The sequence below is a fragment of the Lagenorhynchus albirostris genome, chromosome 6 (assembly GCF_949774975.1).
Source record: "Lagenorhynchus albirostris chromosome 6, mLagAlb1.1, whole genome shotgun sequence".
Taxonomy (NCBI): domain Eukaryota; kingdom Metazoa; phylum Chordata; class Mammalia; order Artiodactyla; family Delphinidae; genus Lagenorhynchus; species Lagenorhynchus albirostris.
The window spans coordinates 25,352,100-25,365,506 of NC_083100.1; the positions used below are offsets into that span (position 1 = coordinate 25,352,100).

A 13,407-nucleotide genomic window follows, 5' to 3' on the forward strand; every position below is an offset into this window, starting at 1 on the left:
TATGATGGCATTTCCACATTTAAGGTATGGGAGGGAAAAGTAGGTGCCAATACCTGTAATAAGAATACTCAGAGAGACCGAAGATTCAGGATAGAATAAAATGCTATCATCAATCACAGAGAGATTTTCAAAAGAGGATGGTGGTCAGTGAGGTATCAGCATGCAGAATCTCAGGAAAATGTTAAGAATGAGGGAATAACTCATTGACTAGTGATAAGGAGGTTACTGGTGACTTTTTCAAGAGTACTTTGAATAGTTAGAATGTAGGAAAGTTGCAGAAAAACTAGACCCCTAAGGAGCAAAGGACTATAAAATGAAGAAATAGCCAATGAGAATAGCAAATATTCTCAAAGTAGAGAAGTGGAAAAATTGAAGGAACTTTCATTTTTAGAATATAGGACATCTAAGTATATTTGTGGGTACAGTGAATGTGCCAATATGGAGTGAAAATAAAGTCATACTAGAGATAAACAAAGGTAAAATTATCCAAAGGAACACAATGGAAAGATGTCAGGAGCACATTTTACAGAGTAAATATTGTGAAAGGTAGAAAGTGTTGTTTTGTTTTGTTTTTGTTTTTCCTGCTCAGAAATACAGGTCATAATAAATGTAATAAAGAGTCAATAAGAAATTAAAAACTAAAACCAAGGGCTATTTTTGGAGGATCAAGTCAGGAGATTTGACAAACCTCCATGCATCTATGCTTTTCTCTAACAACACTGGAAAGTTTGAGAATTCAAATGGTGGGAGTTGTCTTTGGCCAAGGGGTGTCAAAATGGGAATATCGGGGGGGGAAATTATAGGATGTGGTAAATGCTTTATTATAATAGTTAACATTGGCGCTTAGGCTAAGAGAGAGATAAGTGAAGCAGAACAGAAACAGGCATTAAAAAATTAAATTATTAAAAATAAATCCAGTCTTCTTTCCATGACTTAAAGGCCTTTCATGGTCTGGCCCCTACTTACATTTCCAATCTTATCTCATGCCATTGCAGCCCTTCCTAAATTCCAGACATGGGTATTCTCAGAGCTTCCAGAATTTACCAAGCTCTCAGTCTCTTTCTTCATATTTGTCTATCTGACTTCTCATAATTCTGATCTCAGGGCACATTTTTTGACTACCCTTATCTAAAATAGCTCTGCCACCACCATTTTATTATCTATTGCAATACTCTATTTTCTTCATAACCCTTAATGCAATTTATACTTATTTATACATCTGTTTTATATTTATTTGGTTTTTCTGTATATTGTGTTGCCTCTCCCAGGAGAATGAAAGATTCATGAGGATAGAGAAGCTTCAATCACAGTGCTAGGCACATAGCAGGTCCTCAATAAATATTTTAAGTGAATACATGTATACCATAGGATAGGAAAATATAATAAGGATAGAGGGAAATTCAGTATAACTGAATTCATTATAACAGTATAACAGAAAACACAGTCAGAAAGTAAAATTCTACCTTGTATAAAATTATTCACAAAGGTCTTAATTGTGTAGCATTGTTAAGTAATATGTAGATCTAAAATTCAGCCAGCAAATGGGTGAATGATGGAGAACAGAGATGGAAAACTGCTGACTCCAAAAGTTAGAAGGATCCTAATTTGATTGTTCAAGTTCACAAAAATGATACCAGCGATTGGAAAGGAGTGCCACTGAGCAATGTAGACACACTTAAACTGATGGCATATTAATTCAGTCTAATTACTGCTCACCTACTTGCACTAGTGAATTATTATTTATTCTAGACATGAGGGAACAGATGCAGATTTCATTTATTTTATTATCTGGGTACCATCTGCAGCAAAACACATTTGTAAAACATTATTATGGACCAATAATCTTGTCTCATTTTTCATCACTGCCATCACTAATATCTTCTTTGTTCTCTTCATCATCATCACCCCCACTATCTTTAGGAGAGGCATTTGTTTTAAGCATTCACAAGTCTGCTGACAGTTTCATTAAGCACAATTTTATATGCCTGTGTTAATTGTTTATCCTTTCTTTTTCTCTACCCCCTTTTTTTATCTTCCTTATCCCTGAGGCAATGAGATTTTCCCCATTTTCAGCTGGAGGGTATTGAATTAATGGTCCATAGACGTAATGAAACAGTGAAAGTTGGGCTGAAGTTAACATTTTTCAAAAACAGAATAGCCTATAAGTTTTCAATGACCATATGTTTTTTGTTTTTTGTTTTCTTTTTGTGAAACTACTAACAGCATGAGTGAGAAAACAAGCTTAAGTGGCAAGGTTTAACATCTGAAGGCTGGGCAAAATGATGCCTTAGTGTGACAAATGGTATTGCTCACTTTTATTATTGTACAGAAATGTCTTTCCTTCAGAATGAAATAGAGGTACAAATAGCATAGGCTAGAGAATAGTGGCACACATGCTGCAGAGCTTTTTATCTATGCCCTGGTCATCCCTTGATAGTTAAAAAAAAATGTGCTTATTGAAACCAGAACTCATTGTAAAGAAAAATGTTTCTGCTTTAGAGTTTTCAGTGTAGCACCTGTTACAGCCTTCCTCTCTGTCCAATGAGAAAACTATTTAATTCACCTACAAGAAAAATTTTGTAAAGCAAAAGGGAAAACAAAGACAGAAAATAATTTCATTTCTGGAAAAATAGATAATATACCTGTCAACTTGTATGTATTCCAGTGGCCTTTGGTGACATTTTCTAGTGACAAGCAGCAAAGATTCCAAAATTGCTTCCATAGGCCCCACACAGAGATAGGTAACAAAGGACGTTATTAATTTTAACATAGAGTAATTTATTGAAACCTAACACTCCATTATTAAAATATTGATTTTTTTCCCTTTCCATCCTACTCATCACTCTAAATGAATCCACATTCTCTTCTCTTTATTTCTTCCCCTATCCCCCAAAAAAGCCATCTGCTATTTCCTTTATGAAAAAATAAAACCTACAATTAGTATCGTCGTGTTCATCTTTTCTTTCTCAAAAAACGAGAACTGTTATGCAAATACTCTGCAATTTGGTTTCAAATACTCTTTGTAGTGTGATGAGCAATTTTCCTTAATACAACCCCAGCTTTTTTGCCAGGACTTACAAATAGATTTTTTAAAAGAGAACTTTCATGGGACTTTTTTACACTCTTCTGATGTAAACTTTTCACATGCATATTTAGAATGGAAATATCATTACTCCTTGAGTTGTAAAAGAAAAAAATTTGTTTATGTATTTCGTCCTGAAAAAGAAGGCCTGAAATAACCTTAAAATCTTTCTTTTACCTTAAATTTCACCGTGTTCTATATCATAGGAAATGGCCTGTACCAAATAATACTCACAGGAAATCAGAGAAATATATTTTCTTCGGCCTTTTCTGAAAGCATATTGTAAGTGATGGCAGTTTACTTGTAGGTGCAAATCTGTTGCTTGAGTTGCTCCTCAGGAGCTAAAGTATCAATATAATTTGACCCAATTCACTCAGGTATGGCTAAAGTCAGGTGTTTGGTGCTATCTTCTTGTTAATAAGATAAGCATCTACAGTTCAAAGTGCTGATAGAATGGAAATTTTAAAATTACAGTATGTTTACTGTCCTAAGAAATAGCACTGTACTAAGAATCAGAAAACACGAATCTTAACACTGATCCTGCTGCCTACACATCATATGACCTGGGGCGGTAATTCTGCTCAGCCTTGGTTTCCTTATGTTACAGCTGAGAATGGCTGCCTCCTTTGCTTCCTAGAGTTACAATGATGATCAAACATCTGTTGCATGTTACTTCCTTTGCAATGGATGATAGAGACATACATTTAATGGAGATGTTCCAGGGGTTCTCAAAGTTCTATGTTTCCTACAGTAATTTCTCCTAGGGATCTTGTTACAAATGTAGATTCTGATTTACTTCTAGACCCGATTATCTGGGAGTGGGACTTGGAAAGCTAGCCTTATAGTGATAAACCTAGGTCGATTTGATGGACATGAAAAACTAGAGCCACCAGAAGAGAAATAGAATGCAATTAGCATACATTTAATTTAATCAGATATCTAATATTTAATATCTAATTAAATATCTAATTTGATACTTGATTGAGTTAGATATTTAATTTAATTATGTTTTGCTTATTTGTTGGTGTCTATGTGTATATTTATATGTGTGCATGTCATAATTCAGTGAAGGAATCCTCTGGTTTATGCTTTTAATATTAATTACTATTTAATTAGTTAATAAAAATACTACATTAAATAATAGATAATGCAACTTGGCTAACATTTCTATTTGTACTCTCCTTATAATTACATTAGTTTGCTTTATTTCAAATGTTGACTGAAATATACAGGAAGCAAAACCAAAATGTTTCCACCTCCTGGATCCAAATAGAGCCATATTAGTAGCAATAACTCAAATTTCTGGCTTTGCTAATTGTGCAGAAACTCCCAACTTCAGTGGAAGCCTTCCCAAATAGTTTGGGAAGGGCTGCGTGTCTCATATGATCTTACACAACAGTCTCCCAGTTGCAGTCACCCTGTAGTATCTACAGTGTTTTTTCTCACCAGCTCTGGTCTCCATGTGGAGCTTCTCTTTTCTCTGAGCCACTGAGAAGTCCTACCTCGGGAGCGTTTGACTGGTACCACCTGAGGATAACACCTGAAAAACAGCAGTTTCAGCTTCTGCCCACAAAAGCCTCAAAAATAATGTGCCTTGAGTTAGGCTGAAACCCCCTTACCAGCTTATTTCTTCTGTTTAGCCTTATATCTATCCCTTCTCTGGACACATATTCATACTGCCCCACCCTTCCTTCTTCAAGAAATAAAATGTTATATTTCACGTAAGACCCTGGCTGTATCCAGTAAAATCTATATACTCTGTCAGACTTACCCCATAATTATGAATAATCTTTAGACTCAGCTGAACTCAACACTACTCAAATAGTAGTGGAGGTTAAAAGTGAATAATGTCCTACAAGGCTAATAATGGTGAAAGACAGCAGTCACTAGTGACCCTCTTTTCCTTCCCTGCCCCCATTTTACACTGCCCAAGTAATCACTTTCAATTTTCAGCAATTTCTTCTTTTACTTAACTCTCTATCTAAATAATATGCTTATACTGTCAACTCTTGATTTTTCAGTTTTATGCATCATAAACTAACTTTTCATTGTGAACAACAGGAATGTACTTCACTTCCTTCCCATCACCACCTTGCAGAAATATATCTTCCTTTTCTTCATTTTCCAATATAGTCATATGATATTTGCTTATATTGTTTCATGTTTATGTTGTTATGCTTATATAACGACTCCCAGCTGCAGCTGTGCTTTATAGCAGATTTCCCCAACCCCCAGGCCACAGACTGAAGTGAAGCTTCATCTGTATTTACAGCTGCTCCCCATCGTTCGCATAACTGCCTGAGCTCCGCCTCCTGACAGGTCAGTGGCTGCATTAGATTCTCACAGGAGTGTAAACCCTACTGTGAACTGCACATGTGAGTGATCTGGGTTGCACGCTCCTTATGAGAATCTAATGCCTGATGATCTGAGGTGGGGCTGAGGCAGTGATGCTAGCACTGGGGAGCGGCTGCAAATACAGATTATCATTAGCAGAGAGGTTTGACTGCACAGAGACTATAGTTAATCAATGGCCTGCAGACTCATATCAAAACCCTATCAGTGAGTGGCAAGTGAAAACAAGCTCAGGGCTCCCACTGATTCTGCATTATGGTGAGTTGTATAATTAATTCATTATATATTACAATGTAATAATGATAAAGTACACAATAAATGTAATGCACTTCAATCATTGTGAGCCATCCCCCTGCCCACCCCTGGTCCATGGAAAAATTGTCTTCCATGAAAACGATCCCTGGTGCTAAAAATGTTAGGGACCACTGCTTTATAGTAATTATGATGACTTTCTTTTCTTGTGTGTATCTTGTGTTTTACCTCAAATTCATTTCTTTATTTTACTTTTGCTTAGTTTTCTGTGTATCTATCACTAATTTGATGGTCAAATTCGGCTAGGAAAATATGTATACTGTTAATGCATTTTAAACTCATTAGGTTTTTTATCAATTCCATCTTCTTGCATCATCTTTTCCAGAGCAATATGTCCTACTCCAGCCTGGACTGGCTACTATCTCAGGCTTCTGTATAGCCTTTATTCTGGAGTATCCCTTCTGTCATTTCCTTGTTTCCTCAATTAAATGTACTTTTTTAACTGCCTTCCACCTTTTATTAAATGAGCACATCTAACAGAGAAAGGAAATGTGAGATAATCATTTTTTTTTAATTTATTTTTATTTTTTTTTTTTGCCATACGCAGGCCTCTTACTGCTGTGGCCTCTCCCGTTGCGGAGCACGGGCTCCGGATGCGCAGGCTCAGCGGCCACGGTTCACGGGCCCAGCCGCTCCACGGCATGTGGGATCTTCCCGGACCGGGACACGAAGCCGTGTCCCCTGCATCGGCAGGCAGACTCTCAACCACTGCGCCACCAGGGAAACCCCAATAATCATTTTTAAGAACAGATATGTCTGTATATTTACTCACTTGGTTCAAATTTTGCTGGATGTAGGATTTGAGGTTTAAACAAAACTTCCAGAAGTTTGAAGTCACAGCTCCATTTGGGAGAAGAAACTGGAGCGTGGCCCCATCTTTCACCATATATAAATTTACATGATCCTACTATTTTCACCAGAGTATTTCTCTTTCCATTGCCTGATATTCAGTCCACAATCCCTTTGGTTTAGCCTCTCCTAAGGATGAAGGGGAGAAGGAGATCTGTAGTCTAAGTGCATCCTAAATGGACTTTGAAAAAATCCTGATGAAGTCAGTCCCTCCTGCTCCATTTATGTATAGTGGTTCGTGGTGTAACACTACTGAGCCTTTGGTGTGTAAACAAGTGGGGCAAATTGGATTTCTTTTCAGTTTTCCCCCTACTAAGTTAGGCTTCAGATTTCTTACGTTTGCTAAGTCAGTTACTACTAGTAAGCCACTTGCTACTTTTAGCATTCCATCCTCATTTCTTCTTGTGATTATTGGTTTCTGGCTTTTTATTAATTACTTTGTTGTTAAAGTGGTAGAATTGAGAGGAAATGGAGGTAAATGTGTATATCAATCTGCCATGCTGTCTTAAAGAGAAGCTCAATATAGCTTTCTGTCTTCAAATATTTGTTTGAAACTTTTCAAAGCTACAAAAAATATTCAAGAATAGTACAATGAACAATCTCATACCTGCATATAGGTAACTGATTGTTAATAAATTGCCATGGATGTGTCACCCACTCTGTGTGTGTATAAGGTCATATCAATTTCAAATTGGACTGAAGTTACTTAAAATAACTGTTGATTGAAGGCTAACTTTAGGATGTGCTAAATAACCATAATATGTCCACACTCTATCTCCATTAAGCAAAGCTGCCTTTATGATTATGAAAAAGAATTTAGAACTGTTTTCTCACTTCATGAAACGAGAAAATTGGAGTATACAAATTTGTACAATCTCGCCTCTAGCTCTCAAATTTTATGGTTCTATGAATAAACATCACTTATAATTTTGAAAATGAAATAAATTTGAGTGAAAGCAAAGTTATGGAGCAAAATGTCTTATTAAAGTGTTTATTTTTCTGCATAAATTCACTAGGCATATTGTTTGTAATTGTTTATAATGATATTTATAATTTATAAATTACACCTGTGTATGCTGTCTGAATCCACGCCAATAATGAATGAGTTAACTTTGAATCACCTTATTTGTAACTGAGCCACCTTATACAAGTAAGTGCATTTGTACAGATTATTGGACTCTAGAACCAAAGATCAAAGGTTAAAAATCTACAGTATAAATTAGGATTCAATTTCAACTTACTTGGCAGTAAATAAAATCTATTATTATTCATATCACAAAAGAGAAAATACTGCTATTAATTTTATATGCAGTTATTCTATAATATTTCCCATTTTGTATAGTCTAGTTTTCATTTAATTTCACTTGAATTAAACCACTTTAGAAATATAATAGCTACAATAATGTCTTTTCACTTTTAATTGATTCCACTGAGTGAGAGTACATTTTCAAAATTATTATCAACACTATTAGTACAGGGCAAATAACTATAATGGTAAAGAACTTTGAGTTTAAACAATGGTGTTATATTTTTTTCTCTTAGGAAGCTCTGATCATGGCAAGTATGGACCATCCACACTTAGTCCGGTTATTGGGTGTGTGTCTAAGCCCAACCATTCAGCTGGTTACACAACTTATGCCCCATGGCTGCCTGTTGGATTATGTCCATGAACACAAGGATAACATTGGATCCCAGCTATTGCTTAATTGGTGTGTCCAGATAGCTAAGGTAAGTGCCCATCACTTCTGCCTTTATATTTCCTAATCTAGAACAGTTTGGGTATTCAATCTATTTAAATAAAATAAATTATATTTGCTATATTGAAAGATATAGGGAGGTATTTTCATTCAAACCACAGATCAATCTCATAATCTATTTATATATTTTGGGATTATTGAACTGTGATGTTTGTGTTATATTGACCACATACCAAAACAAATAACTTATTGGTCAGGAGGAAAAATTGTTATACTGGATTTGTTTGGCTTTGTTGTTTTTGTTGTTGTTTAGGAATAGTTTAGTTAACAAAATTCAAGAAGGAAAAGATTGAAGGTTTGAGTTGTTCCATTTTTAGATGATTTTGTTAGCATAGCATGTACGTTCAATTCTCAGAATTACAAATGATCAAATTCTAAACATTTTTCTAGACATTTTGATAACTCTCGATTGGTCTTTAATAGTTGTTTTTTTGTTGTGGTTCCTGGTTTTGTTTTTGTTTTTTTGTCTGGCACAAGGTCTCAGTCATGTAACGCATGTTAGGAGAGTGATGTGGATTTCAGTACCTGGGGTGATGGAAGGAGATGGTTCTATGTGAAGTAGAAAACATGTACTTGCTTCTTGGGGACTATGTTTTTTTTTCCACCAGAGTTAACGGATCTTCAAAACTTTCAGGAAGGGCCAGAATTCTGGATTTTTCTCTAAATTTAAACCTTGGCTCAAACTTTTGAAACACCCTGGGAGCCAAGCAAAGCTTTCACATCCTGTAGTCCACCAGTGTGCAACTTTGGAGTGCATATTTTAAGTTCAAAGAAGCCATTACAATTTTCTATACCAAGATAAATAGGTCTGGGATGAGTTTTAATTCACTATTCCCACTCTTATTTACACCAAAATATGACCTGATGTTCTATAAATTCTACAGATCAGATCATTTTAGCATTTGTATAATATAAAGGCCAAAATGTTAATGCAGTAGTTTTAGCCTATTTCTTTTTACAATCTGAGAGTGAATAAAAATACATCACCCAAAGAAGAAATTGGAGAAAATTCTTAAAATGCAAACCCAAAAAATTATTTGAGGGAAAAGCCCAGTTGAGCTTTCTGTACCGTAAATCTTGATATAGTCTCCTTATGGACCGTGTATTACAATTTTGTGAATATCACATGGCAGACTCACAACGGAGAGGATTCTTTCCAGTAATGAAGTTTGAAATATCACTCTTCAAAAAGTGATTTAATTATCTGAGAACTTCTATAATTTATAAGGTGAGCTAAATGTAAATGTGCGATAGACATTCTCAAATCATCCTAGCACTATAAATGAAAACAAAACTAAGTTTTGAATTTCTTAGTTCTTCTCTATATTTCCTGCAGTCTTCTCCATAATTTAGGTTTTGTCCTTAGGGATTCATGGCATTAATATATCATTTATGCAAGACTGTACACTCTAATAATAGAAGCTACTTTGAGTTCCCTGAATAATCACACTGTTTTAAAATCTTTTTGCCTTTGTAAATGACATTCCTTCTGCTTAGAAATCTTTTCTCATAGCTTCTTGATTCACGTAGCATGATGTTTTTGATCCATCAACACTGATTGGGCTTCCTCCCCTTGTGAAGTCAAACTCTTTTCTCTCTAAAGAGAAGTAACTTCCTTCTCTTCTGTGTTAGTTTGTATTGTATTATTTAACTGTTATACTGCGTGTTTATATAACTCTCTGACTATATGGCATATTTGTTTAGTCATTAATCTTTTAATAAATATGTGTGGACACCTACCATGTGCCAGGTACTATGTAGACTGAGGTGTCTAATGGTAAGAATGAACATTCAACAAATAAAACAACTAGATACAGGATTAAACACTTTGGTTTAGATTTTGAAGAAAAATAATTACAGGGGAGACTTAAGGACAGACCTCACTGAGTCCCGAGAGAGACTTTGGCTATGGGAAGAAACTTAGGCAGAGGAAAGATAACACAGAGCCCTATATATATGGTGACCATGTAATTTGTCATCGAAATGAACAAGTTTAAGAGTGAAAGGAGACTCTATTACTAGTTATGCCGGGACAACAGGCACACAAATGTCCTAAACAGAGCAAGGTATGTGGTAACACTGTGTAGCATGAAAAATTTGGATTTTATTATAAATGCAGTGGATATTGAAGTATTTTGCCCTGGACATGATATAATCTAATTTATTTTCTAAAGAGATCATACCAATTTATGTATGGAAATTAGATTGGGGCAATGCAAGAATGGAAATGAAGATACCAGTTAGAAGTCTGGGAGTAATGAAAATAAGAAGTTAATGAAATTATGAAACATTTTTGAGACAGTTTAGGTATTTGATTATCAATTAGAGGATGCTGAGGGAGGGAAATATGGTGGTGCTGTTGCCTGAGGTGGAGAAGGCTAGTTCAGTTCCAGACATGGCAAATGGACAGGGTTTATTGAACATAAAAATGGAGCTATCAATTAGGTAGTTGAATTTGGTCAGGATTGTAGATATAGATTTAAGAGTTATAAGTATTCAAATATATGGGAAGATATGAGATTACCTAGTAGTTACTGATTTGGTCTGATTCATATTTTTTCCCAGCACTTAAAATTGGGTCTTACATGTAGGTAGCTATTCAATATATATTTAATAAATATATTTAACTCATAAAGAAAATGAAAAAAAAATTTACCCTTAAGGAGGGAGTCCTTCCTTTATCTTGTTTTCCTACTTTGGGGGCAGAATTGTGTAGTGGAAACAGCTTTAGGGTCAAAAGGACCTACATTAGTATGCCAGTGCCCACGTTTTGGTTTTGTGAATTTGAGTAAATTATTCAACCTCTTTGAATTTTTGTTTCTCAGTATATTAATGGAGTTAATAATTATTACATTTTTCTTCATTCACAAAATGAGTATAATACTATCTACCTGCAGTAGGCTGAAAAATAATCCCCTGCCTTCAAAATGTTATGTCCTATCCCCATCTTCTGTGAACATGTTAATTTACATGTTAAAAGGCATCGTGAGGATGTGATTAAATTAAAGATCTTGAGATGGGGAGATGATATTATCCTGGATCATCCAAGTGGGCCAGTGTAATCCGAGGATCCACATAAGTGGGAAGCAGAAGAATCACAGTAAGAGAGAGAAGATATAAAAACGGAAGCAGAGTTGGAGTGATAGGCCTTGAAGATGGAGAAAGGGGGACACAAGCTGAAGAATACAGTCGACCTCTAGAAGCTAGAAAAGGCAGGGAAACAAGTTCTCCCCTAGAATCTCCAGAAGGAAAGCAGGCCTGCCAACACCTTGATTTTAGTCCAGTTTAGAAACTGATTTTTGACTTCTGATGTCCAGACCTGCAAGAAAATTAATTTGTATTGTTTTAAGCCACTGCATTTGTGGTAATGAGTTATAGCAATAGAAAACTAATAAACTTCCTCATAGTGATTTGCAAAGATTAAATAAAATAGCTCAGGTAAAATCCCTGGCTCAGCTCCTAGATCATGGAGTATTTAAAAACAATCTTCTTTTATTAGCTATAGGTCAAAAGCCTCAAAGTAGAGAATTGTTTCAGAAATGTCTGTAGAATATGAGTAATTTGGTCTGAGTCAACACAAGTATTTTGCAAATAACTATTTCAGTAAGTTAGAGGCTTCTTTTTCTTTACTTCCAGTTCTCACTGAGAGAATTTATGAAAGTGAGATATCACCATCATAATTACTCCAATACCCACTTTCATTTTGGCTGCATCCCTTTTATTTATTGACAAAACCGGTAGAAGGGGAGATATGATGCTATAAAATAACCAGCTTATACTTGCGTTATAAAATACCTGTGGAAAGTGTAACATAAGTAGAAGAAATAATAATTATGGCTAACATCAAGCACTTACTCTGTGTAAGCCACTACTCTGTATATTTTATTCATTAGTTAATTTTTCTCATCACAAACCTATAAGGTAAGTATCATTAGTGTGTCCATTTCACAGATAAAGTCAGTCACAGAGAATCTGTTACATGATTAAATTCACACAGCGAGTAAATAAATATTATAACCACTAATCTATGTTTTTATATATAAAGAAGAAAGTATTTTTTTAAAATTTCATCCATATTCCAAGTTTTCCTTCCGTTCTTCCATTGGTACATCATTCTACAACATTTTATGTAACAGAAACACAAATTTCAACACCAAAATTTCTTCTTATCAGCAGCCATTTTCACTCTGCATGTGCTGCATTTAGAACTTGATTTAATTTGGTAAGCAGAGCAGAACGTATTATTATTTAATGTTTGTATAATACCATATGCCTTCCTGGGGCTTATGAATCCAGGATAGAAGATAATTGTGAGAATTCCTTCTTTCAGAGTTGTTGCTAACAAGTTGGGCAAGCAGTTTTGAAAAGACAACTTGGCAGATTCTGAAAAGTGTATGTGAGTTTAGTGAAGGAATTTCATGGTGAGTCCATGTAGGTAAAGCGTGTCTTACACAACAGGCATCTGCTTGGTGCTTTATATATTTTGTATTATGTAATCTTTACTGAAACTCTAGCAGGTATGACCCATTATTCTCCCAGTTTATAGATCAGGAAAATGGAGGAACTTAAGTCCTAAAGGACACAGCAGTAGGTTGAAATGCCTGGATTCTGTATCAGTAACTCTGATGCCTCCTGAGCCAGGTCTTTAAACCATTCTTCACCCTTTCCTCTCCAAATATATGCACCACTGCAGCTTATAGTCACTTGTACTCCTGAATTTGAGGAGTGGAGGAGTGTGACATTTTATCTGTAATTGTGTCTCATCATCATGCCCATAAAAGAGAAGATTCCATCATGAATAATACTTTTTATTGTTTTCATGGAAATTTTTTATTGCTTTATCGTGAAGGTCTATGTCACATTTTCAGGATCAAGTGCTAGATACTCATTTAATTGTGGGAGAATTTTTTTTAATTGATGTTTTACATATAAAATATTATGATAAAGCAAGCTCAAAACTATTCTTTGAGCTACCATGCAGTATTGATACTGTTCACAAGTGACACTATAAATTAAGAATTTAAAATATATAGTTTGGTGCTAGTTTGTGTTAAG

At 35.1% G+C, this 13,407-nt stretch overlaps 1 protein-coding gene across 1 annotated transcript in view; it reads left to right on the forward strand.

The window, feature by feature from the left end:
• ERBB4 (erb-b2 receptor tyrosine kinase 4) overlaps positions 1-13,407 on the forward strand; it is a 1,131,344-nt gene that overhangs the window by 954,853 nt on the left and 163,084 nt on the right. The window contains exon 20 of the mRNA XM_060152176.1: positions 8,138-8,323. Within this exon, the coding sequence (XP_060008159.1) occupies positions 8,138-8,323 (186 nt within the window). The remainder of the gene's footprint in view (positions 1-8,137; positions 8,324-13,407) is intronic.